General features: G+C 35.4%; 1 protein-coding gene across 14 annotated transcripts in view; it reads right to left on the minus strand.

Moving 5' to 3' along the window:
- The window catches only part of Stau2 (staufen double-stranded RNA binding protein 2), a 282856-nt gene that overhangs the window by 106184 nt on the left and 154931 nt on the right, over window positions 1-21741 (minus strand). For all 14 annotated transcript variants that reach the window (XM_087190484.1, XM_087190479.1, XM_087190488.1 and 11 more), the window contains one exon: window positions 14810-15117. In XM_087190484.1, the coding sequence (XP_087046610.1) occupies window positions 14810-15117 (308 nt within the window). The remainder of the gene's footprint in view (window positions 1-14809; window positions 15118-21741) is intronic.

Below are 21741 nucleotides of genomic sequence, written 5' to 3' on the forward strand. Positions count from 1 at the left end.
AAAGAAAAATTGCTTTAAAATTGTAAGGGAATACGAGAAATCAATCCAGCAGCTGCTACACGATGCAAAGAAGAATAACATAAGACTGATTGGAGTCAATGAAGAAACAGTGCAGATGACATAAAAAAAACTTCACAGAAGTGATGGCAGAAAACTTCCCAAGGAGGGGAAAAGAACTTGACATACAGTTAAGTGAGGCATATAGGACTCCAGCTAGCCTTGATCATAAAAAATCTACACATAGGCATACAATAGTTAGGATTCCAGAAATCCAACGGAAGAACAAAATTTTACAAGCAGTGAGAGAAAAGAAACAAATCACGTACAAAGGATAGCCCAGAATCACAGCAGACTTCTCAATGCAAACCCTCAAGGCAAGAAGAGCTTGGAGTGATGTATTTCAAGCTCTAAAGGAAAACAGCCTCCAACCCAGATTGATGTACCCTGCAAAACTATCTTTCAAAATTGATGGAGAAATAAGATATTTTCATGATAAAGAGCACCTCGGGAACTTCATGAATACCAAACTAGCACTCCAAAACATTTTAGACAACATCCTAGGAAAAGACAATGAGGATCACAACCTCAGGAAGCCCAGCAGAATGAATCCATTGGGCGTGACAAATTAAACGCAAAGGGGGAGAATCCAACAAAAAGAAAAAGTCATGACAAGGCTTTTAAAACTTTTAACTTCATCTCCCTAATGAGTGTACAATTCAGTCTTATTATTGTACTGATTAGTATTTTTCTGATTCTAGAGTTGCACACCTTTCCTTGTGCTATACTGGCTATTTATCATCTTATGTCTACTTTTTAATTGGGTTGTCTATTAAGGAGCTGTAAGAGTTCTTTATATATTCTGGTCATAGGTTATATCCATTGTAAATATGGTCTGTTTAAGAACTACTTTTCATTTTAATGATGTCATTTAAAGTTCTAAGTTTTGATGGAATCTCATTTATCAACTTTTTTCTTTTATACATCATGTTTTTTGGTATCCTAGGAAGTTCTTGCCTAACCTGAATTCATAAACATTTTCCTTTATAATTTCTTAAAGTTTTATACTTTTAGGCTTTCATATTTAGGTTCAGAGATCCCTTCAAGTTATTTTTATGTATGGAAATAAAGGGTTGAGGTTAATTTTTTACATACGAATACCAGGTTTTCTAGTGCCGTTTGCTGAAAACACTATCTCTTCCTCGGCTCTTGAATTGAGTTTGTATCCTATAAAATGCTAATGTTAAATAATCTTTCAAAACTCAGTGGACCATATATGTGTGGTTCTATTTCTAGATTCTGTTTTAGTCAAATGATCTACATGTCTTTCCTTACACCAATACTGCCTTCATTACTGTAGCTTTAGAAGAAGTCTTAAAATTAGGTACTAAACGTCTTCCAACACTGTTTTTGTTTTTGTTTTTAACTTTTCTAGGTCCTTTGTACTCCTTCATAACTTTTAAATTTCAATATCATTCTTCATTTATAGCAAGTATACACAGACCTGAATTTTTATATATACCTTGTGTTTTCTAATCCTGCTAAATTCAAATACAAGTTCTAGGGGCTCCTAGAGATTTCTTAGTATTTTCTCTGTAGATGATCATTTCATCTACATATAAAGATTTTGCTCCCACCTTGCCAATCCTATCCTAGTTGTGTCATTTTATTGCCAGACTATTTTGGTGGGGCCTAGGTTTCAAAGTTTAATGGACAGATAAAGAGTAAGCATATCTGCCCTTGTTCCCCACCTTAAGGACAAAGCATTGTATCTTCTCCATTCATATAAGGCATTCTCACTGGAAGTATGGAGTACATGTCTTTAACCTGTTGAGAAGGTTCTGTTCTAGTTCTAGTCTCCTGATAGCTTTTACCATGAACAGCTGTAGAATTTAGTCCAATACTTTTTCTCCAACTACTGACAGGATCATATGGCTTTTTCCTTTCCTCTGTTAAAATGATGACTTTTGGGGGTGGATCTTCCAATGCTGAACCAACACTGCCATCCCTATAACAAAACCACTTTCTACATCCTGCCAGATTTGACTTCCAATAGTTTGTTTTGTTAAACAAATTTCTATCTATGTTCATACTTTTTTCTTCTATTATCTTTATCCAGTTTTAGGATTAGCACAATGTTGAGTTCCTAAAATGAGGGGAGAAGTGGTCCTTCTTTTTTCTGCTTTAATTGTTTGATATAATTTATCAGTTAAAATGTTTATGAGCCTGCTGTTGTCATATAGGTAGGTTTTCAAGCTAGGAATATACTTTCTTTAATAGGTGTTATTCAAATTTTATATTTCCTCCAGAGTTAGTTTCATTAATTTGTCTTCCAAGGTACTTCTTAGAAGTTGTCAAATTTATTTCAGAACAGATTTTTGAAATATGCTTTCTATATCCTTTTAAATTCTGTAAAATCTGTGGCAATGTCTCCTAGGTCTTGATATTTTAATTTTAAAAATGTATAATTGATATTGTGTAATAGGAAATAAAGGTCTAAAGGAGCAGGGGAAGTGGGAGAGGTAGGGGAAAGGAAATAAGGGGAAAAATATGAGAAAAGGAAAAAAATGAAAACAAAATCTTTGGAAATGGGGAAGGGTGGTGGGGGTGGAGGGAGGGCAGGGGAAGAGGAAAAAAAAAATAAAACCAAGATACTCATGTAATGGTACAAGATCCCAATGATATATGTAAATGTATTTTAAACCTAAAATGTACCAATAAACTTAATGGGGAAAGGAAGAAAGGAAGAAAAGAAAAGAAAAGAAAAGAAAAGAAAAGAAAAGAAAAGAAAAAGAAAAAGAAAAAGACACATGCTCAAGAAGCAAGATAACGAGGACCAAAAACTTGAACCAAGAAAAATTAATATATTCTAATGAAATTATAAAAGCTCAGAAGAAATACATTTGCTGCTTAAGTTGCAAGCTCAAATTGGTAGCAAACACCACCACTGACATTACTTTTTAGATATTTCTATTTTTAATCTAAGGAGGTATTACTCATATTTTAACTTTCTCCTCTATCATTTTCCCTCCCCTCCCCTTCCTTCCTTCCTTATTTTTAGAAAGAGTCTCACTACAAAGTTTGGGCTGTCCATGAACTCACTATGTATCCTTGGCTGGCCTTGAACTCAGCCTCCCAAATGCTGGAATTACGGGAGTGTGCCACCACACCTGGCTCCCTATCATTTATTACAAAGAGTTTCCACTGAAGCTACTCTAAAATGAAGCAGTAACCATCCAAATGCTACCTCTATTAGATTCTTTTTTGCAGCATTTGACATAGCAGTTGATAACGAAACCAAGAGAGATTACTAACCCAGAAGCCTAGAGAAGAGCAAGTTTAAGAGAAACACAAAGTTTAGGGTTTGAGTACAGACAGGGTAGATACCACAGAAAATAAAACTCAAAAGTATTCTTTTTTTTTTCTTAAGTTCTTTTATTGGTACATTTTAGGTATACAGTTTGTTTACATTTATCAATGGGTGTTTGTACCTGTACATGATGTATCTTGGTTCTTATTTTTTCCCCATTACCTGTGCACCCTTCACTCCCTCCACCCTTCCCTATTTACATAGACATCATTTCCATTTTTTTTTCTTTTCTCAGTTTTCTCTTCCCCTGCTTTCCTTTCCCCTTCCCCTCCCTTCAACCCCTTCATCTTTGGACCTTTTTTCCTACTTCAAATTATCAATTATTCATTTTAATCATTTTAACCCTTGTTTACATTATCAGTTCTCAAAAGTATTCTTAATATCAGAACCCAGAGTCTTTATAATGTACCACTCACAAGAGCTACAGTATAATCTGAAATTACATGACTTAGAATAAATAGGAAAAAAGGGATCATATTCAAGAGAAAAGGCAAACAAGAGACCCAAACCCAATATACTCAGATGCTAAAGTTAGCAGATAAGGTGTTTACTGCACCTAGACTAACTATATAGAGGGAAAGTAAAGGAAAATATGTCTGCAATGAATGAAGAGATAGGAAATCCTATAAGAGAAATAGAAACTACTAAAAAGAACCATATGCCAACTAGACAAATAGAGAATACACCATACAGTTTTTTTAAAAATGTAATCGATCAGAGATACAGGAAAGTCAGAGAACTTTCTGGTCACTAAAAATGATCCAATCTGAAGTTCAGAGGAAAAAAAATGAATAGTCTCAGTAATCAGGAATTAATATTAAAGATGCATATAAATAAAGTCTCAGAAGAAGTGAGAAAAAGGGAATGGAAAACTTATGGAGATTGGAAAGATGACACTACAAGCCAAGGAAAAATAACTGTTGACAATCATAAAAAGTTAGAAAAGAGGCATTGAATGGAATTTTCCTCACAACATCTAGAAAGAACCCACCCTGCTGACACTGACTTTAGACTTCTGGCCTTTAAAATTGAGGGAATAAATTTCTTCTAGGCACTGTCTTCTTATAATAATCACCCATGCAATGGATATCTTTACAGATTTTTCCATATTTTGAATTATTTCCTTGGGATGCTAAGATGACAAATTAGAATGGGTCAGTTTGATGGCTATTTAAAAAAATCAGTAGAATATAGACTCTACCCAAATCCTGGCTGACTGCTAAACTTCACATACACAGAGGGAGATCTTAAAAGGTCTAATGTGGAAGTAGGCAGAAACCAGTGAGAACTGGTTGAGATATGAAAGTCTGTTACTTTGTGTATTGAGTGCAGTCCCCAATCTGGACATAGCTCAAATGACAGAAAGTTAAATAAAGTTTGACTACCTTGAAGTAACAGTGGGCACGAGGCTAATAGATTAGCTAGAAATTTTGAAGGAAAATGCTGGAAGCTAGTACACACAAACAGAGTGAGTCCCCAAACATGAGCATAAATCAGCTCATATTATTGTTTTGCAGCTGTATTATGCAAGCACAGAGGAGATCACAAAAGAAAAAGTTACAGTTGAAGGATGAAAGAATTGAGTGGAAATATCAGCCAAGGGACAGCACCAGGGGAATTTTGTAGTTTTAGTCTAAGCAACTTGATCACTGGACCAAAACAAAAGACAATCTGCACAAGAAAAGATAATCCACAGTTGCTATAACATATTATCCACAATGTCTATTTTCAAACAAAAGTTAAAGACAAAGCAAAAAAAAATTTTTTTTAAAGCACGAACTACACAATTAAGGCAGTCAACAGAAACTGACTCCCTACAGGGCCCATATGTTTGATTTAGTTGACAAAAATTTCACAGTACCTATTACGAAGATGCTCAAAAAATTAAAGGAAAAATAAGATCTCAATAACCATACAGATAGGAAATCTCAATAGAAATGAACTATTTTAAAATCCAAATGTAAATGTTAGATATGAAAAATACTAACTGAAACTAAAATTATATGGAGTCCAAAAAATTTGGAGACTATAAGGGAAGAATCAGTACTTCAAAACAGATCAACAGAAATTACATGTTCCTAAAGATTAAAGAAAAAATAAACAGAGATCTCTGGGACAGTATCAAACAGGCTCAACATATGGCTGGCTGGAATTCTATAAGGGGAGGAAAGCAAAAATATATAAAAAGAATTTGGAAGAAAAAAGTAGCCAAAATATTTCCAAAACTGGGTAAAACTAACTTAAAATTTTATGAAGCTAAATGAGTCCCACGCTTGATTAAAAATACTCCTAGACATAGCACAGTCAAACTGGTAAAAACCATAGATACATAGGCCATCTTGATAGCAGCTAGAGAAAAATACAACACACTACATTTATGGTACTAAAAACACTAGCTATAGCTATCCTATAAGTAAAATTGGCGCTTGCTTCAGGAGTACATGCATTAAAATAGGAAAAATGAGCTTCAACTCTTATACCATACACAAAAATTAACTTTAAAGATTAAATATATGTTAGCACTAACCATTAAAGTTAACAATATAAAATGTCTATAAGAAAATATAAAAAATCTTTGAGATCTAGAGGTAGTCAAAGATCTCTTAGATAAGAGCAAAATGGAATAAACCTCAGGGAAAAAAGTGGAAAACTTTTACTTCATCAAAACTGCTTTTCAAAAGACCACATTAAAATAAAAAGACAAGTCATGGGCAGGGAGGTATTTGTAATACAAATAACTTCTATTCAGGATACAAAGAATTCTTATGAAATCAGGAATAAAGAAAAACCCCAGTTAGAAGCTGGGTAAAAGATCTGGACACTTTACAAAGATATAAAAATCACCAATAATAAGCACATGAAAAGCTCACATGATTCATCACCAATGAAACACAGACTAAAATTATCAATGATATACCACTACAACCTCAACAGAATGACGACAGTAATGTATGGAACCCTCATACAATGGTGGTAGGGATATAATGATATGATACACTTAAAAAAAAATCTCGTATTTTTGCCAGGGATTTAGCTCAGTGGTTCTGCCGCCTGTTTTGTAGGCACAAGGTCTCGAGTTTGATCCCCAGTACCAAAAAAAAAAAAAGAATCTCATTTTTTAAAAATATAAAATTGTCAGCTGGGGATTTAGCTCAGTGGTTCCACCCCCTGCCTCTCAAGCGCAAGGTCCCAAGTTTGATCCCCAGTACCCCACCCCCCAAAAATTGTATGTAGACTTACCATTATGACCCAGCAATTCCACTCCAATGTGTTTTTCCAAGAAAACTGGAAACCTATGTCTGTATAAAATTGTGCATATGAATGTTTGTAAATAGCTTGATATGTAATAGTCCCAAACTGAAAGGGACCCAAATGCCCATTAACAGGTAAACAGATAAACTGTGGTATACATGCATACAACACATTAGTAGTTAGCAATAAAAAGGAATAAAATATTGATTCACAAAAAATGTAAATGAATCTGGAAAATATACTATAAAAGGAGTCAGACACCAAACTGTACATACTGTAAGATTCCATTTATATGAAATTCATGAAAAGGTATTAATGCCAGAAAGAATATTATTGTTGTTTGGAGCCAGGGAAGGGGAGGAAAACCAGTTGGAAAGAGGCACAAAGATATTTTTTACAGCAGCGGAAACAGTCCCATCTTGATTACAGTAGTAACATGGTTGTACACATTTTTAAAAAAGCATTAAATTGTACAACTAAAATCGTTGTTTTATTGTATGTAAATTATACTTCAAAGTTAATTAAAAGATTTTAAAAGCATAGTTATCTTTGACATAATTAGAGACATTAAGTCATACTTCTCATAATTATTTCCAAGTAATTGTTACCTTAGAAGTTTAATACCATTTGAAGCTTAACCAGATGTGACTTCCTGCCTTTCCACCTGCCAGTCTCCACCCTATTACCATTCTAATGTTAGTTCATAAAGGTAGGAACCTTGATTGCCCTCATGCAATATTCTCGGTGCCATTCAATACAGATTGGTTGAAATCATGAATGAGTGAGTTGCTTACATGTTACTATTCATTGTGAAACTCTACTAGACTTTTTCCACTCTCTCTGGCCAACCCTATTTACTTCTATGGCTCCAATTGTGTCTATATAATGATGACTTAGATCTGTGTCTAGTCCTCCCCGCTGATCACCAGACTCTTTTCAATTGTTTTTTGAACGAATCCACTTGAATGTCCTTCAGGAAACAATAATTCCACAAGTTTAAAATGGAACTCATAAACTTCCTGTAAGCTAATTCATCTAGATGATCTACAGTAAAAGTAAAAATATGTCTAAAATATCTCACGTTCATACTACCCTATTTACTTCTCAAAATGATCTCTAGACTTCAGCTTATGTAAATCTTGTCTGCATCCTGACCAAGCTTGTGAAAGCATCCTCTCAGGAGTACAAGAGATCATTTAATTTCCTTAATTGTACCTTAGGCAACTGTACCCTATCCCTACTCCTCTATGCGCACTAGCTCTGTCTTAATTCAATTTTTGTTATTTCTTTTCTGGATTCCTATAAAACCATTCTAAGAAGTCTTTCTTCCACTGGTCTCTTCTTGTCTACCTGATCTCTTCTCCTTACTCACCTTCAATTTCTATGTACTCTTGAGAACTTAACAGAAATCTCCCCTTTGGTATGAATTTTTCCTTAATTCCTTCAGTTAGCTGTTCACTCCCATTGACAATACTTGATATCACTAACCACATCTCAAGTTGACACCAGGCTACACTTACTATGACTTATTATGAGGGGCATTACATATATTATTTCACAGCATAATACAAATCTTAAATTGTTTTCATGAAATTGTTCTGCAATGTTTGAACACTGATTCCTACCTAGAGATAGGGCTAATTTGTGGCAATGATTCATCTTCTTCCATATTGATTTATATACCTGCCACTCCCTACCTTGACCATAACTCCTTCCATACCCAGTACTTAACATGTTACTTAACAAGTATTTTAAAAAACAACAACAAACAAACAAAACAAGTATTTTCCCAGAGTAAATAACAAATGTTTATTTCCTGGTCTTCGATTGAGTCAATTCCAGTGTTCAATGGGATTAAATTCTACAGACAAATTAACTTCATATCCATCTAATTCTTCACATATGTGCTGAAATTACTGAAAACTGTTCATAATATATTATCTATCTTCCCCTCAATAAGAGTTGTCAAACTATGAACATTGTATAATTTTCCAGAAATGTTTCTTGAAATGTTCCAATCCATGGATATGATTCTAGACTTTTCTTATATTTAAAAAGCAAACAAAAAGATACAGATTTTAAAAAATGTCTAGCTTTTCAAGTTTCCATTTTCTCTAAAATCTTTTTGATGTTACCATGTTAACATGGCAGAATTTTCTAGAATCTAAAATATGTCAGGGCTTAAAGTTAACTAATAACCCCAAACAGGAAAGTAAGTTTTATATTACTGATACGATGTTTTACTTTTGTAGACTTAAATGTGTATTTACATGTAAAATTTTACGTTACACTAAAATCCCAAGTCCCTTCCGGCTCAAGAGAATCAAAATTCTTGTATGACTCAGACTAAGTTGTGTATGGAGTCAAGGGTAGAAATAAACTTATTAATGAAATCTATGATTAAAACAAACCATTATCAAGAAGACCATGGACCACCACCATACAACAATCCTATCACAGGGATCAGCCTTCAAACATTTTTCAATGCAACAGTTTAAAATGAAGTAGATTTGTAAGCAAAACTGCACCAGGCACTTCTAAAATTACAAATGTAATATCTACTTCACTATCTGATATATTATACTAAATCAGTTAGTACATGTCAGTTTCCTTCTCTCCTTTATCCATTTATCCCCTAAATGAAGCATGTCCCATATGTGAGAGAAGGTATTTGTTTTTGGTTTGAGCATGCAGAATTCTTTCATATGCAGTATTCCACACACTCTTCTCTTTCTTAAGCATTGTCTTGGGTAAAAAGAACAGTACATAAGAAATTTTAGCCACTGTCATTTGTTTTAAAAAAATCTCCTTAGATACAGCTGAATGCTGGAGGGAAAGCAATGCTAGAATCATGTCAACATGATTAGCAATGAGCTTAGGTATACAGCTGTCAGCCATCTAATGGGTACTACAATTAATCTTATGTCATTAAATAAAGACCATATTGCCAACCTTTTCTAGCAAAAGGAAATATAATTTAACTTTAGATTTAAAAATATTTTTCTTCCAAGATTTGATTTTCAAATAATCCCAAACAGAATTTTCATGTTGAACTGAAATCTCTTCTGATACAAACAGAAAAAGCCATAGATAGTTCTACCTGGGAAGGACACATACTAACAGCCTTTTTTTTTTTTCTGCACCATGGAGTTCATTTCAGATCTACGTTAAAGTTCTGGTGGTAAAAAATGGCTCTTACTGTGTTTATCTATTACATTTTCTTTTAAATATCTTATATGTCTTATTATGTATGCATTGGTACATCAAGGTTTAAGATGAGTGTCTGTCCTTTTCAGTTTCATAGTTATATATGCCAATAATTTAGGGTGAGGTTAGTCCCAGACAGTTAATGCAGTAATAGTGAATGGTTTTACTCTAGTTCTTACCTGTATTACCATTACTCATTTAATATGCATCAGGATTTCTTTCTTCAAACATAGTATATTTTTTCTACAGAGTTTAAAATTTCAACAAAATAAGTTCATCTGTAATTCCACTGGTTTTTATGGAAAAACAGTTACGTGAAATGCAGTCTGCATCTGCCTAAGGGTATGGCCAGCATCTAAGGTCTAAAGATAACTGATGTAATGCATCAATTTGCATGAATTTGGGCTGCCCTTACAAAGAACACAACTGGGGAGCTCACACACACATCTAGTTTTTCCAGGGTCTTTGAAAATAGTGGAGGCCAACTCAAGAGGTATTTTCACGGAAATTACAGAGGCATCTGCTGACCCCAGGCCAAACCCACAAAGTGTTTTTTGCTCTTTGGAGTCTAAGTAATTTGTAATCATTTTCTACTACCATTTGTATAATAGCCTAGATCAGTGATGGCAAACCTTTGAGAGTTTTCAGTGATACAAACAGCCCACTGCAGCACATGTGTCATAGATTCACCACCACTGGTCTAGATGAAAACCAGGGCTCTGATATGACACAGTTAAGTTTTGTTTCAAGGAAAATTAAAAATGGAAAAATATATTTCTATGTGGGAGCATACACATATATAAATGATTTCTCCATATTCCCCTACTGGCAAACTATAAAACTGTACATATATATATATTTTTTTTTAAATGGATACTCTATTGTTTAAAAAAAGTTGCAGTCTCTTTGATGATAAATGTACGGATTATAAAACATTAATTACATGGAAGAGAAGAGAAGAGAAAGGAGATGGTTGACCGTCAGATTTTCAGGGAGCCCAGTCATATATAACTCCCACCCCGAACCCCTACCTCAATATAATCTACATTGAGGTCATGCTGTTAAGAATGAATATGTAAAAGAAGTCTGTAACTACAAAACAAGCTTGCTGTAATCATATTAAACTTCACAAAAGGAGAGCTATCAGGTGAACTGTACAAAGTGTGAATTATATTTGAAAACAGTTTTTAATTTAAGTAGACATTCTCATCTTGCTGCAAATGGCACCCCTATGTAGAACAATAATGAACTTGGAAGGCTGAAGCAGTAGGACTACTGTGAGTTCAAGGCTAGCCTGTGCTATATAGTGAGTTCAAAGCCAGCCAGAACTATACAGCAAGACCTTGTCTCAAAAAACCAAAAAAAAGGGCCAGGAATTTAGCTCAGTGGTTTCGTTGCCTGCTGCGCAAGCGCAAGGACCTGAGTTCAATCCCTGGTACCAAAAAAAAAAAAAGCCCTTCTATAAAACTTTTTTATTTTGGAAAATTAATATAGTTTAACTAAAACACCAACTAAGTGTTTCTTTACATTATTTAGTGAAAAAAATCCTAGTTTGTTATATTTTACATTGAATGTTTCACAAATGACCCCAGTGGGTGAGGATCAGAAGGAAGATACAGAATAGCAAAGTACAATTAAATACATCTAGAAAACATAGTTCACTTTCATTTCCAATTTAAAAATTTTTCTACTGCTGCCTGCTTTGCAAGTGCAAGGACCCAAGTTCGATCCCTGGTACCCCCCCAACAAAAAAATTTCTAATGACTCCATTTAAACAAAGGAACTACTTATACTTCTATGATTTCTAGTATGATTGGTATGGCAAAGCATAAAAGATATAAAAACTTAGAATAACATAAACTACAACATAAAACAATCTACTTCAGCTCAAATGCACAGCATTTCAAGAATATCTTCATTGTAATTTTCTTTAAAAAAAGCTGAAAGACAACACCTTGGCATTATAACTAAAGAGCATCAAAGTACAAAACATAGAACTTTGAAGCACTATGGTATGCCTGTAATTTTGAATGAGTGTTTGAAATGTGTAGTGTTACAGAAGCAGGCTGACTGTTAGGCAATATCTGAGGTTGACAGAACTAATGACATACAACTAAAAATAATAAATCATTAAGGACAGCCAGGTTTTATGAAAATATAATTAAAATATATTCAATAAAAACTTCAAAGGAACAAGTATGACAAGAGATTCAAACGACTTGCTTCCAAAATGATAAAAATCTTTAGGTGAGTCCAAGCAAGGGTAAAAATATGAGAATGTGCAAGTGTTCAGTCACTTTCTGTTCTGTGAAATCAATTTTCCTAATATAACTTTGCATAATACTTTTACTGTTTTACTTAAACAAAAGGATGTGAAGTTAAAGCCTATATTCTCTTGTGCAAATTAGCCTTCTATAATTTAAAATCTTCAATTAAAGACTGTAATAAAATATTAAAAGTTAAAACAACTTTGTTTTCCATATACTCACATATTTTTCATTTGTTAATACAATACAGCTGTCATATAAAATAGTTTGGTTAGGCTTAAATTAAATGGTAATGCGTGAAGGAAGGCCAAAGAAGGGTTTATACAATATTCAATAAGCAATAATATCTGTTCAGTATGCAATAAAATAAAAAGGTGCTAATCTAAAAACAAAAAAAAGAATTTATTGTTTTTACAGAAATAAAAGTAACAGAATAGCATATAGTCTTTAACAAGCTGATCCTATAATTTCTAAACTACAGTCCAATTAAGGTATTTAAGAAATAGAAACAATCTACATGTCTTTCTGCCAGGTACATATACCTGAAAAAGTCACCTAGAAAGAAACACGCTTGAAAACTCTTAACCACAAACAACCTTCTATTATGACATTATGAAGATGAGTTGTGCGTGTGATAGATGCTAAGCCACTTCCCACAGAGCGTTTTTGCACTTCCTAGCTGTGGGTTGTGATCCGTCAGCAACACAGTATTTTACATCAATGCCAGCTCTTTCAACCAAAGAAGCACTGTGATGTTTTAAAACCGTATGATTATATTCATCAGTATGTGAAAATCACGGTATACAGATCTGGAAATGTTTAACTTGTCCATAAATAAGAGTGTCTTATCTCAGCATATGCTTCTTCTTTTTTTTTTTTTTTGCAGTACCGGGGATCAAACTCAGGACCTTGTGCTTGCAAGGCAGGTGAGGAGCCACTAAGCTAAATCCCGGGCCCGTCAGCATATGCTTTTTAAAGAAGTCTAGGTGATCAGCCCAATAATGGGGGAAGCAGACTACCTTTTGGTTAAAGTGAAGATATATTTAAATTATATTTGTTGTCATTCATTGCCAAGAACTAACAAACAAAAATGAATTTAAAAAATTAAGTTTTTTTCTGGCAGCAAAATTACATCTATTGTAATATATCCAAGCAAAAATCAATTCAGACGTTGAATGTGATTTGTGCTTTGTTTCTAAGAAATGTGGTATTACTCTGATATTTCTAAACAATTAGATTTGCAAAAAAGTAAGGATTTTTTTCATCAGAGTTTATTTCTAATTCATCCTATGCAGATTACAGGTAGAACTAAATATTACTTAGTTTATTTCAACTATAAGTCAACATCTTTGTTAAAACAGTGATTTATTGTGATTCTTAAGGTAAACAACAAAAACAAATTCTAAAATTATACCTTAAAGTTAAGCATTTAAAATTTCAGTTGACAGCCAATAATTGGTAACAGCTTCTTTCATATTAATAGTCCAATTAAAAGCACTAATAACTACTTGGCAATAGATCTGAAAGAATCAGAAAGGTTCAGTGAAAGAAAAAAACAAAATCAAACATGCAAAATACCCCCAAAACACATGATCTTTCTCATTTTAGAATCTAAACTTGTAAAATGTTTATAAATACATGATCATTCTACACAATACAGGTCTTCTAGAGCACTGCTAAAGGAAATTACAGTTTTTGGTCTTAAGGGATGAGACTAAGATGGAAAGGAAGCTGAGAACAGTGAGGTCTGGCAGCATTGTCTTTCTACACACAAATAAGCTCAGTTTGTTCAGTCAGGTTGGTGATTACAGTTCAGTACATGATTTTCAAGGCAACTAAAAAATCAGGTCACACGTATTTCCCTTTCCTAGACTTAACAATTCTTTTAAAAGCTCTGAAATACCTACAAAGGAGTGTTGGTTTGTGTTTTTTTTCCCAAAAGGGAACAAAGAATAAATGAAGGGGGTTTCTATCCCCAAATTCACTTGCACAAGTTAAACTGTAAGATGGTTATAGACTACCTCATGAAATAGAGTTGGTACCATGGAAGGTAGGTGGTACTCCACCTAGATGGTTCACAAAAGGATCCAATAAAACAAATACTTATTATTGTGCCTCAAATAACTAGAAAGCATTTCATTATTGTTCAAATATGTTCAATTAACTTATGCTGCACCTTAATGGTGTACCTGAATCATTACTAGCAAAAGAACACCAAATTCAAAACTGCTATAAAAGTAAAATCATTAGAAAAACTCAACTTTAATGTAAAAAGTGGGAGAAATGAGTGTGAAGTACTAATACCGAATGTGTGGAGGCAGAATCTTTATTTGCGGAAGACAGAGTGAGGAAACAGATGCACCCAACCAAGATCAACTGGAAGACAGAAGAAAGTGGCAGGGGGCGGGGGAGGACAAAGAGGGGAGAGAAAGAGACAGACAGAGGGGAAGAGAGACTGGGGGGGGGGGGAGAGCACATGGAGAAAAAGAAAATGAATGAATGAATATGAATGAATGGAGAGCCAGGCAGCAAAAGAATTACTAGATGGAAAAACGAAGCATGTGTGTATGGCTCTCTTTTTTTTTGTCCTCTGTGTTCCTAAGTAACTTACAATGTAAGTGGCATACAAGCCATACTAACAGGCAAGGATGAGCTTTCTGATGGATAGATGAAGGATTTGGGGCTAATGCTTTTTGTTTTTGCTTTTAATTCATACCTGAAAGCCTTGAATCCTTGCTAAATATTCCAGTTGTTTTGAAGGTTGTACTGGAGAACAAGGGGGAGTAGGAGAACTTCCTTTTAAACCTATGGCTTCAGCTGTAGGAGATGTTCCATTCATAAGGAGTTCCCTGGCAATTGTGGCTGAACTATTCGATGTGGGAGATATACTGAAGAAAGAGCTTGAAGGTTGGTTCATATCTTTAGGTGACAAATAGCCTAGAGTAGTGCCAGAGATTACTTTGTGGCGGCTGGCTTCCATCTCTTGATAAACATCAGGAGACAGATGAAGAATTCCTTTTGGAGCTATAAATAAAATGAAGGAACACTGTTAATATACTTTAAATAACTGAAACAGAAGCATATTGCAGTATTATTAACTCAATGGCTTCCCTTAGTATGGTAACTGAGAAACTTGCCAATCAAGTATTGTCTTCTTATCTGTAGAGGCAACTGCAGCTTCCATTTAGAAGTGAATAACATATGTTTCAATATTTCTAAAATCAGAAGTTCTAAAAATTCACAAAAGTGGTTTCAATGAAGCTTGTATGTGGTGGAGATGCTATGGAGGGATGAGAGAAATGGGTGTGTGAACATACAATGAGGAATAAGACTGGGCATATGCAGTACCTTCATCTTGCAGTTCAGTATTTTATATCTCATAAAAGAGAGAGGAAATATGACCCAGAGTATGTAGTAACTGAGGTACAGAGGGTAAAACAAAGGCAGCATCATGTTCAGACACACAAACATACATATCCAATGGCCTATGGATCCTCTTCTCTCCAAATAGATATCCCACAGGCAACTCTACTTCAAAAACATGCAGAAATGATCAGGACATCGTTTCCCCCAAATTAATACTGTCCAAATCTTGCTGAGCTCATTATGACACCACCATCTACATGTTTATTAACCAAACTATACTCCTGGCAACCATTTCTGATTCACCCATAAATAAGTAGTTTTCATGTCCAATCATACACCCTATAATTTGCCCTTCGTTGTCTTCAGCATTTATTCAAGCCAGTCGACAGTCCTCAAAGGAGAGAGGGTTGTGGCTTTGTCATAAGTTGATGGAGTTTTAAACAGATTAGAGAAGCACTTTCCTTGGATTATCACTTGTTTCAGAGAAGTTTCCAACCACATTTCACACTGCTTATTCTAATATCTTTAGATCAGATAATAAGTCTCAAATCAAACTATCTTTTAAAATTATTGATAAGTCATCCCTTGTGGAGAATGTGTTGAGACACACAACTTAATTCCCTTGTTCTTTTTTTGTTCTTAATTGATCTGACTCCAGCACCCCATGTTCTGCACCAGTGGCTGCTACAATAGTCAATAAAAGGTTTCACTGCTACTACTCTCCCTAGGGTCCATTCTGTGACATGTGTTCTATACCACAGTCCCCAAGTTAATGGGTTCTACGATAAACAGATTCAGAACATAACGTAAACTCTCTCTCTCTCTCTCTCTCTCACTCACACACACACACACACACACACACACACACACACACAAAACCTTTGAGGGGATTGGTTTAACCAGAATTTCCTCTTTATTTTATGTCCAACATTTCTCAAAACGTTTATTAGCACCTAACCCATTCTCTGCCTAATTTCCAATGGCCTTTCATTTGCTTAATCTTGTATGCTGTTGCATTTTTCTAACAAGTTTTTCAGTTCAATTATTGTACTCTTCATCTCCATGATTTCCACTTGGATTTTTTTTTTGGTACCGGAGATCGAACGCGGGTCCTATGTGCTTGCACAGCAGGAGGCAAAACTACTGAGCTAAATCCCCGGCCCTTTGTTTGGTATTTTAAAAAAAGGTTTGAAATTCTTTTTGTTGGTATTCCCACTTGATTCGTGAATTATTCTTCTGACTCCAGTGACTATATTCAAGAGGGTTATTTTGAATTCTCTGTTAGTTAAAAATCATATATCTGCGGATCAGGGGTTTAGCTCAGTGGCACCATGCGTGCCTCACAAGTGCAGTTCAATCCCCGCCCCCATCATGTATCTCCACTTCGTTAGGGTCAGTTTCTGGAGATTTATCTCATTTCTTTGTATGGAAAATATTTGTTTCTTCATTTTCCTTGATTCTCTGTGTTGGTGTCTGTACATTAGACAAAACAGCCATTCTCTTCCAGTCTTCTCAGACTGGCCTCACACTAGAAAATACTCTCACCAATGTGCCTGGCCATGAATTCCTAGTATCTCTCAAACTTTTGTTTTAGTCTAATTTGTTTTCTTTGTTTTTGGTCCCCAGATGTCCACAGTATAACAGTTACATCAAGATTCTGAGACAAGCAGGACTGAAGCCAATTCCTCAGGTGTCCTCCAGATAAATGGAGTCACTGGACTCACACTGCACTCTTTGTCTCCCCAGGATGAAGCTGGGTGCTGAAGTTTTCAACTGTTAACTCTATACTGGAAGGGGAGTAGCCATGGTGACCAAAAGTCATCTCCTTTCTCTGTGGTCTCAGATGGCAAGAATATGTTATTCCCCACCTAAACTCTAAGACAGGCTAAAAAGAAACCAATCCTCTGGGTAGCCTTCTGAAAAGAGAGGTTATTGGATGCTGATACACCTCTTTCCCTTCTCATGGAAAAGCATGGAGCTTGGGTGGGGCTGTTTTTACTGTATGGTACTGTGCCAAGAGGCTGGGATCATGGCATAAAAATATATCAAATTTCTCTACCAGTTTTGATATGGCTGGTTTCATGTTCACCTGGGGTGTAGGGCCTCTTTAGTTTCTGGATTTTTAACAAAGGGAACATGCTTATGAAACATCAAATTGATGTGTTCCTGGGGGTAAAGAGGAATCAGAGATTTGTATTCCACCATCTTGCCAAGGCTGAACTATGCTCTAACTTAAGTCTTTCACTGGTTCCCCATCACTGACACCTCAGAATCTAAACTCCTTAAGATGATAAGGAAGCCCTTAATAATCTACCTCCTATTTAACTTTCCATCCTCGTCTACTAAATTCCTCATGATAATCCCATCTCATACAGTATCCAGTCATACAGATATATTCACATTTTTTTCATACTCTACACTGACCCCAACATACCATATTTCTATTGCTCAATCTCTCTCTCTCTCTCTCTCTCTCTCTCTCTCTCTCTCTCTCTCTCTCATCCCTGCCCCTTTCTCTGTCATTCTTATAGTTCAGATCTCACTGCTGTCTTCTAGACTCTGTGTCAATCAACACTGTCCTCTCTTCAAGTCATGGTGACCCTACTGGGATGGGAAAATGAAGAGATAAAACAGTGTAGTAGATGCCTCACTAGAAATAGGTCTGGTGAGCAGTGAGAATGAACAGAAGAAATGCTACTAGGCAGGAGTTCAGGAAAGTCTTGCTGGAGATGACAATGACAGGAAATTTCAAGGTGGTGAAGGAGGAAGAGAACTGTAGGCAGATGGGCAGCATGAGTAAGGAAGGGTGGAGAAGAATCCGTGTTTCAAGAAACTTCAAGCAGTTCCTTATCACTAGAGGCTGAAGAGGGAGTGGGAACTGCAAAAGGCGAAAGTGGAGGTAGCAGGGGCCAAGTCCCAGGGGACTTTATCCTGATGGTACTGAAATATTAAAAAGCTTTATGTTTTTAAAAAGTTTAATTGAACAGTTTAAAGTAGTATATCATTCCTACTTTACAGATTCTTTTTATACCTCTGTATTAGTTTTCAAGAGGCAAGTAGCACTTACAGTAGCCAAGTGTTAGTTTTGTATAATCAGAAAGAAATTTCAATAAAAATTTAAAAGAAACATATGAACTGGAAAAAATGCAGATAAATCTCACAAACCAGAGGAAATTATGTTTAATTTTTTGCTTTAAATATGATTTTAGTCCATTTTATTTATGTACTTTCTAATTGTGAATTGAAAACAACTTACATCTATGATCTTCTTGTACACAAATATATTTTGCTACCAATTTTAATAACACAATACTTCATTATATGTACTGTTTCTTTTAGCAATTTCAGAGAGCTGGAGGTGTAGCTGGACTTGTTTGCCTAGAAATGTGTGAGGTCTTGGGCTCCATCCACGAGGTGGGGTGGGGGGGAAGAAAGGTGAGGGAAGGAAGTGAGGGAAAGACAGAGGGAGAGGGAAAGGGAGGGAGGGACAAATGCCTTCAAATAAGTTGCATCAACTTCATACTCCCAGAAATATATGAAAGTGCCCTGTTAACTATTTTAGTATTGGAGATTATAATTTACACTTGATCTTAGCCAAAAAGCCGAGAAGCGATGGAGATTATAATTTAAAACATCTTTCTACTTAATAACAGTGACAGAAAACAGGTATGTGACTGCCTGGGAATGGGACTGGCAGGAGCAATAGATTGCAAAAGGGCATGAAGCATTGCATCATAGTATAAGAACCACAGAGAATTCAGCTTCCCATATTATACAGCAATGCCTGAGTCAACTTTTCTTCATGAATAAAGAAGATTCCTTTTACAGAGCTTAACAGAATAGTAACAGAAACTGCACAGATGCATGGACTTATGGGGTCTGTACTCAACTTCTGCAAGATTTTCAATCAGTAACAGCGTACAGATCAGTCATGATTCATCTTGGATTTTTCTGCTGTAAATTTAAATTGCTTTTCAATAGTGTTAGGACCTAAAAGTAGAATCAAAGAGTAATTTAGGGTGAGAATATTTAAGGATTTTTAACTTATTTTGCCATTTAGTCTCCCAAAAAACTATAACAATTTATATTTCTGTTAGGAGGGTGTGACTATACTGGTTTATCCACCTCTGTCAAGAGGTTTCAGTTATTCTAAATAGTCACTGCCACTCTACAATAATTCACTGGTAATTTACTTTTTATTTGATCACTGTTTGGGATAAGCTTTTTCCTGTGCAACCACCTTAGGTCTCCACCTTCTATGACCTCAGTTTTCCTCATGGACTGTAACTAAATATTGCATTTTCCTGCAGCAGCTTGTCACATCCATTATATTTACACTTTATCTGAAGAGGTCCTAATCATTGTCCCACCATCCACCTCTTGTTCCAGATTTCGCCTTTGATACTCCCTCCCTGGAACCATCAGATGGTAAGCACTGTACACAGCTATACTGTAGATTCAACACCAGCACTGTTCTAGCACCTTACTTACATTCTTTCATTTAATTCCCACAACCACCTTATGAAATGGGCATTGTTATTATTAGAGAGAAAAAAAACCTGAAGCACAGAGACTAGGCGACTCATCCAAGATCATATGAATAAGTAGCAATGCTAGAAGTTTAGGCAGTCTGTCTCTAGAACCTGGATACTTAACCATTACATTAAATGGCCTTCTAAAAGAACAAAGAACTAAATGTAATGTTCAGCCAGCTCCAAACACCTAAGGTTTAAAAGTTTGCCCAGATTCCCCAGGCTCTGGCTACTTGACTTTTTAGCTTCCTGAGAACAAGGGACTTTCTGCTGGCACTGTGGACCTCATGGCAGGGACCCTGTTCTTTGTCAGAAAAGCTGGAGGCCCAGTATTAGGTGACCTAAGAAGCAACCCAGTGAGCCACCATGCCCATGCTGCTAGAGGTCAGAAACAGAACCCGTCTTGGGCGTGGTCTTCAGCTGCTAGGCTGATGTGAGCTACAGAACTCTCTCTTTCTTGCTGTTCTTGTTGTCAGGATCGAATGGAACAGGTGATATTTGATGTGACCACCTACTTCTTTTCTACATAGCTCACCGCCAAACTAGACTTCTAGATGATGCCCCTGGATCCCTAGTTCTAATTTTTAAGCCAAATACACACTCTTCATGGAGTAAAACAATGAATAATGCAAAATACGAGGAAAACTCTCGTGAAAATTAAACTTAAAAATAAACACTAGCTAAGAGCAATACAATGAAAAACATCAAACAGGAACTGATTTTTTCGAAAGTTTCTTCTTAATGTCAGTTTCAGAATCACCTTAGAAGGTAAAGATAAAAAGAAACACCGATATTAAACAAGGAGTCATTACTGAACAAATGAATAAAGTAATATATTTTAATGTGTTCAGAAAGCATTACACATTAGTAGTTTGTTTTTGTTTTCTTTTTGTTTTTGGTACCAGGATTGAACTTGGGACCTTGTGCTTGTGAGGCAGGCGGTGGAACCACTGAGCTAAATCCCTGGCCCTACACATTAGTGTCACGAAAATTAACCTTGTTCTTCCCCTTAGAGTTGAATGAAAGCACAAATTTTGTTAATGTACATATTTTATTGGTCCTGTTTTTCTATGTTTAATATGACATATGTGAAATTACTAATTTGGTGGATGCTGATGAATAAAATCTTTCGGAAGCACTAAGAGGGAGAAGCGTTTAGTGCAGTCCTGCCCTCCGAAAGGCAGAACCTTGGGTAGAGATTTGGTGGAATGCCATGATAGCGTACCCAGCACACCTCAGAGACACAATCCATGTGCAACATGGGCGTGTACAATGTTTGAAAAAGATAAACAATACATTTTCCCTTAAAAACTAAAATCAACAATAACAGCAATAAAAGTGTTTTTGAAAAAATGTTAAAGATTAATTTGCAATGCACTGGGAAATACTGTTGGAAAGTTTGTTCTACTACACAAGTGTACACAAGTTTAGCCAGAGAAAGGGAGATTTCAAACCAGGGCTAAAATATAATTTCTCCTTCAAAAGATAAAAATGACAAAGGATAAGAATCTAGAATGGTAAACAAATTCACCTTTAATCTTTATCTGGACCTTATATTAGTGCAGTAATTTATAGTTTTGCCAGAAAATTTCCTTAAAAAAATTATGAAGCACAGTATAAATGATGTGAATTAAAGAAAAGGTCTGGCACATGGGTTTTGCACAGAGAGGCCTCTGGAGGTCTCTGAAGGAGACTTTTGGTGATACATACTGATGTGTTTCTGGGTAGACAATCTAAAGCTTACGTCAGA

Source organism: Heterocephalus glaber, unplaced genomic scaffold (assembly GCF_053883595.1).
Source record: "Heterocephalus glaber isolate CG9 unplaced genomic scaffold, H.glaber_assembly_v1.0 deba00001553, whole genome shotgun sequence".
Classification (NCBI taxonomy): domain Eukaryota; kingdom Metazoa; phylum Chordata; class Mammalia; order Rodentia; family Bathyergidae; genus Heterocephalus; species Heterocephalus glaber.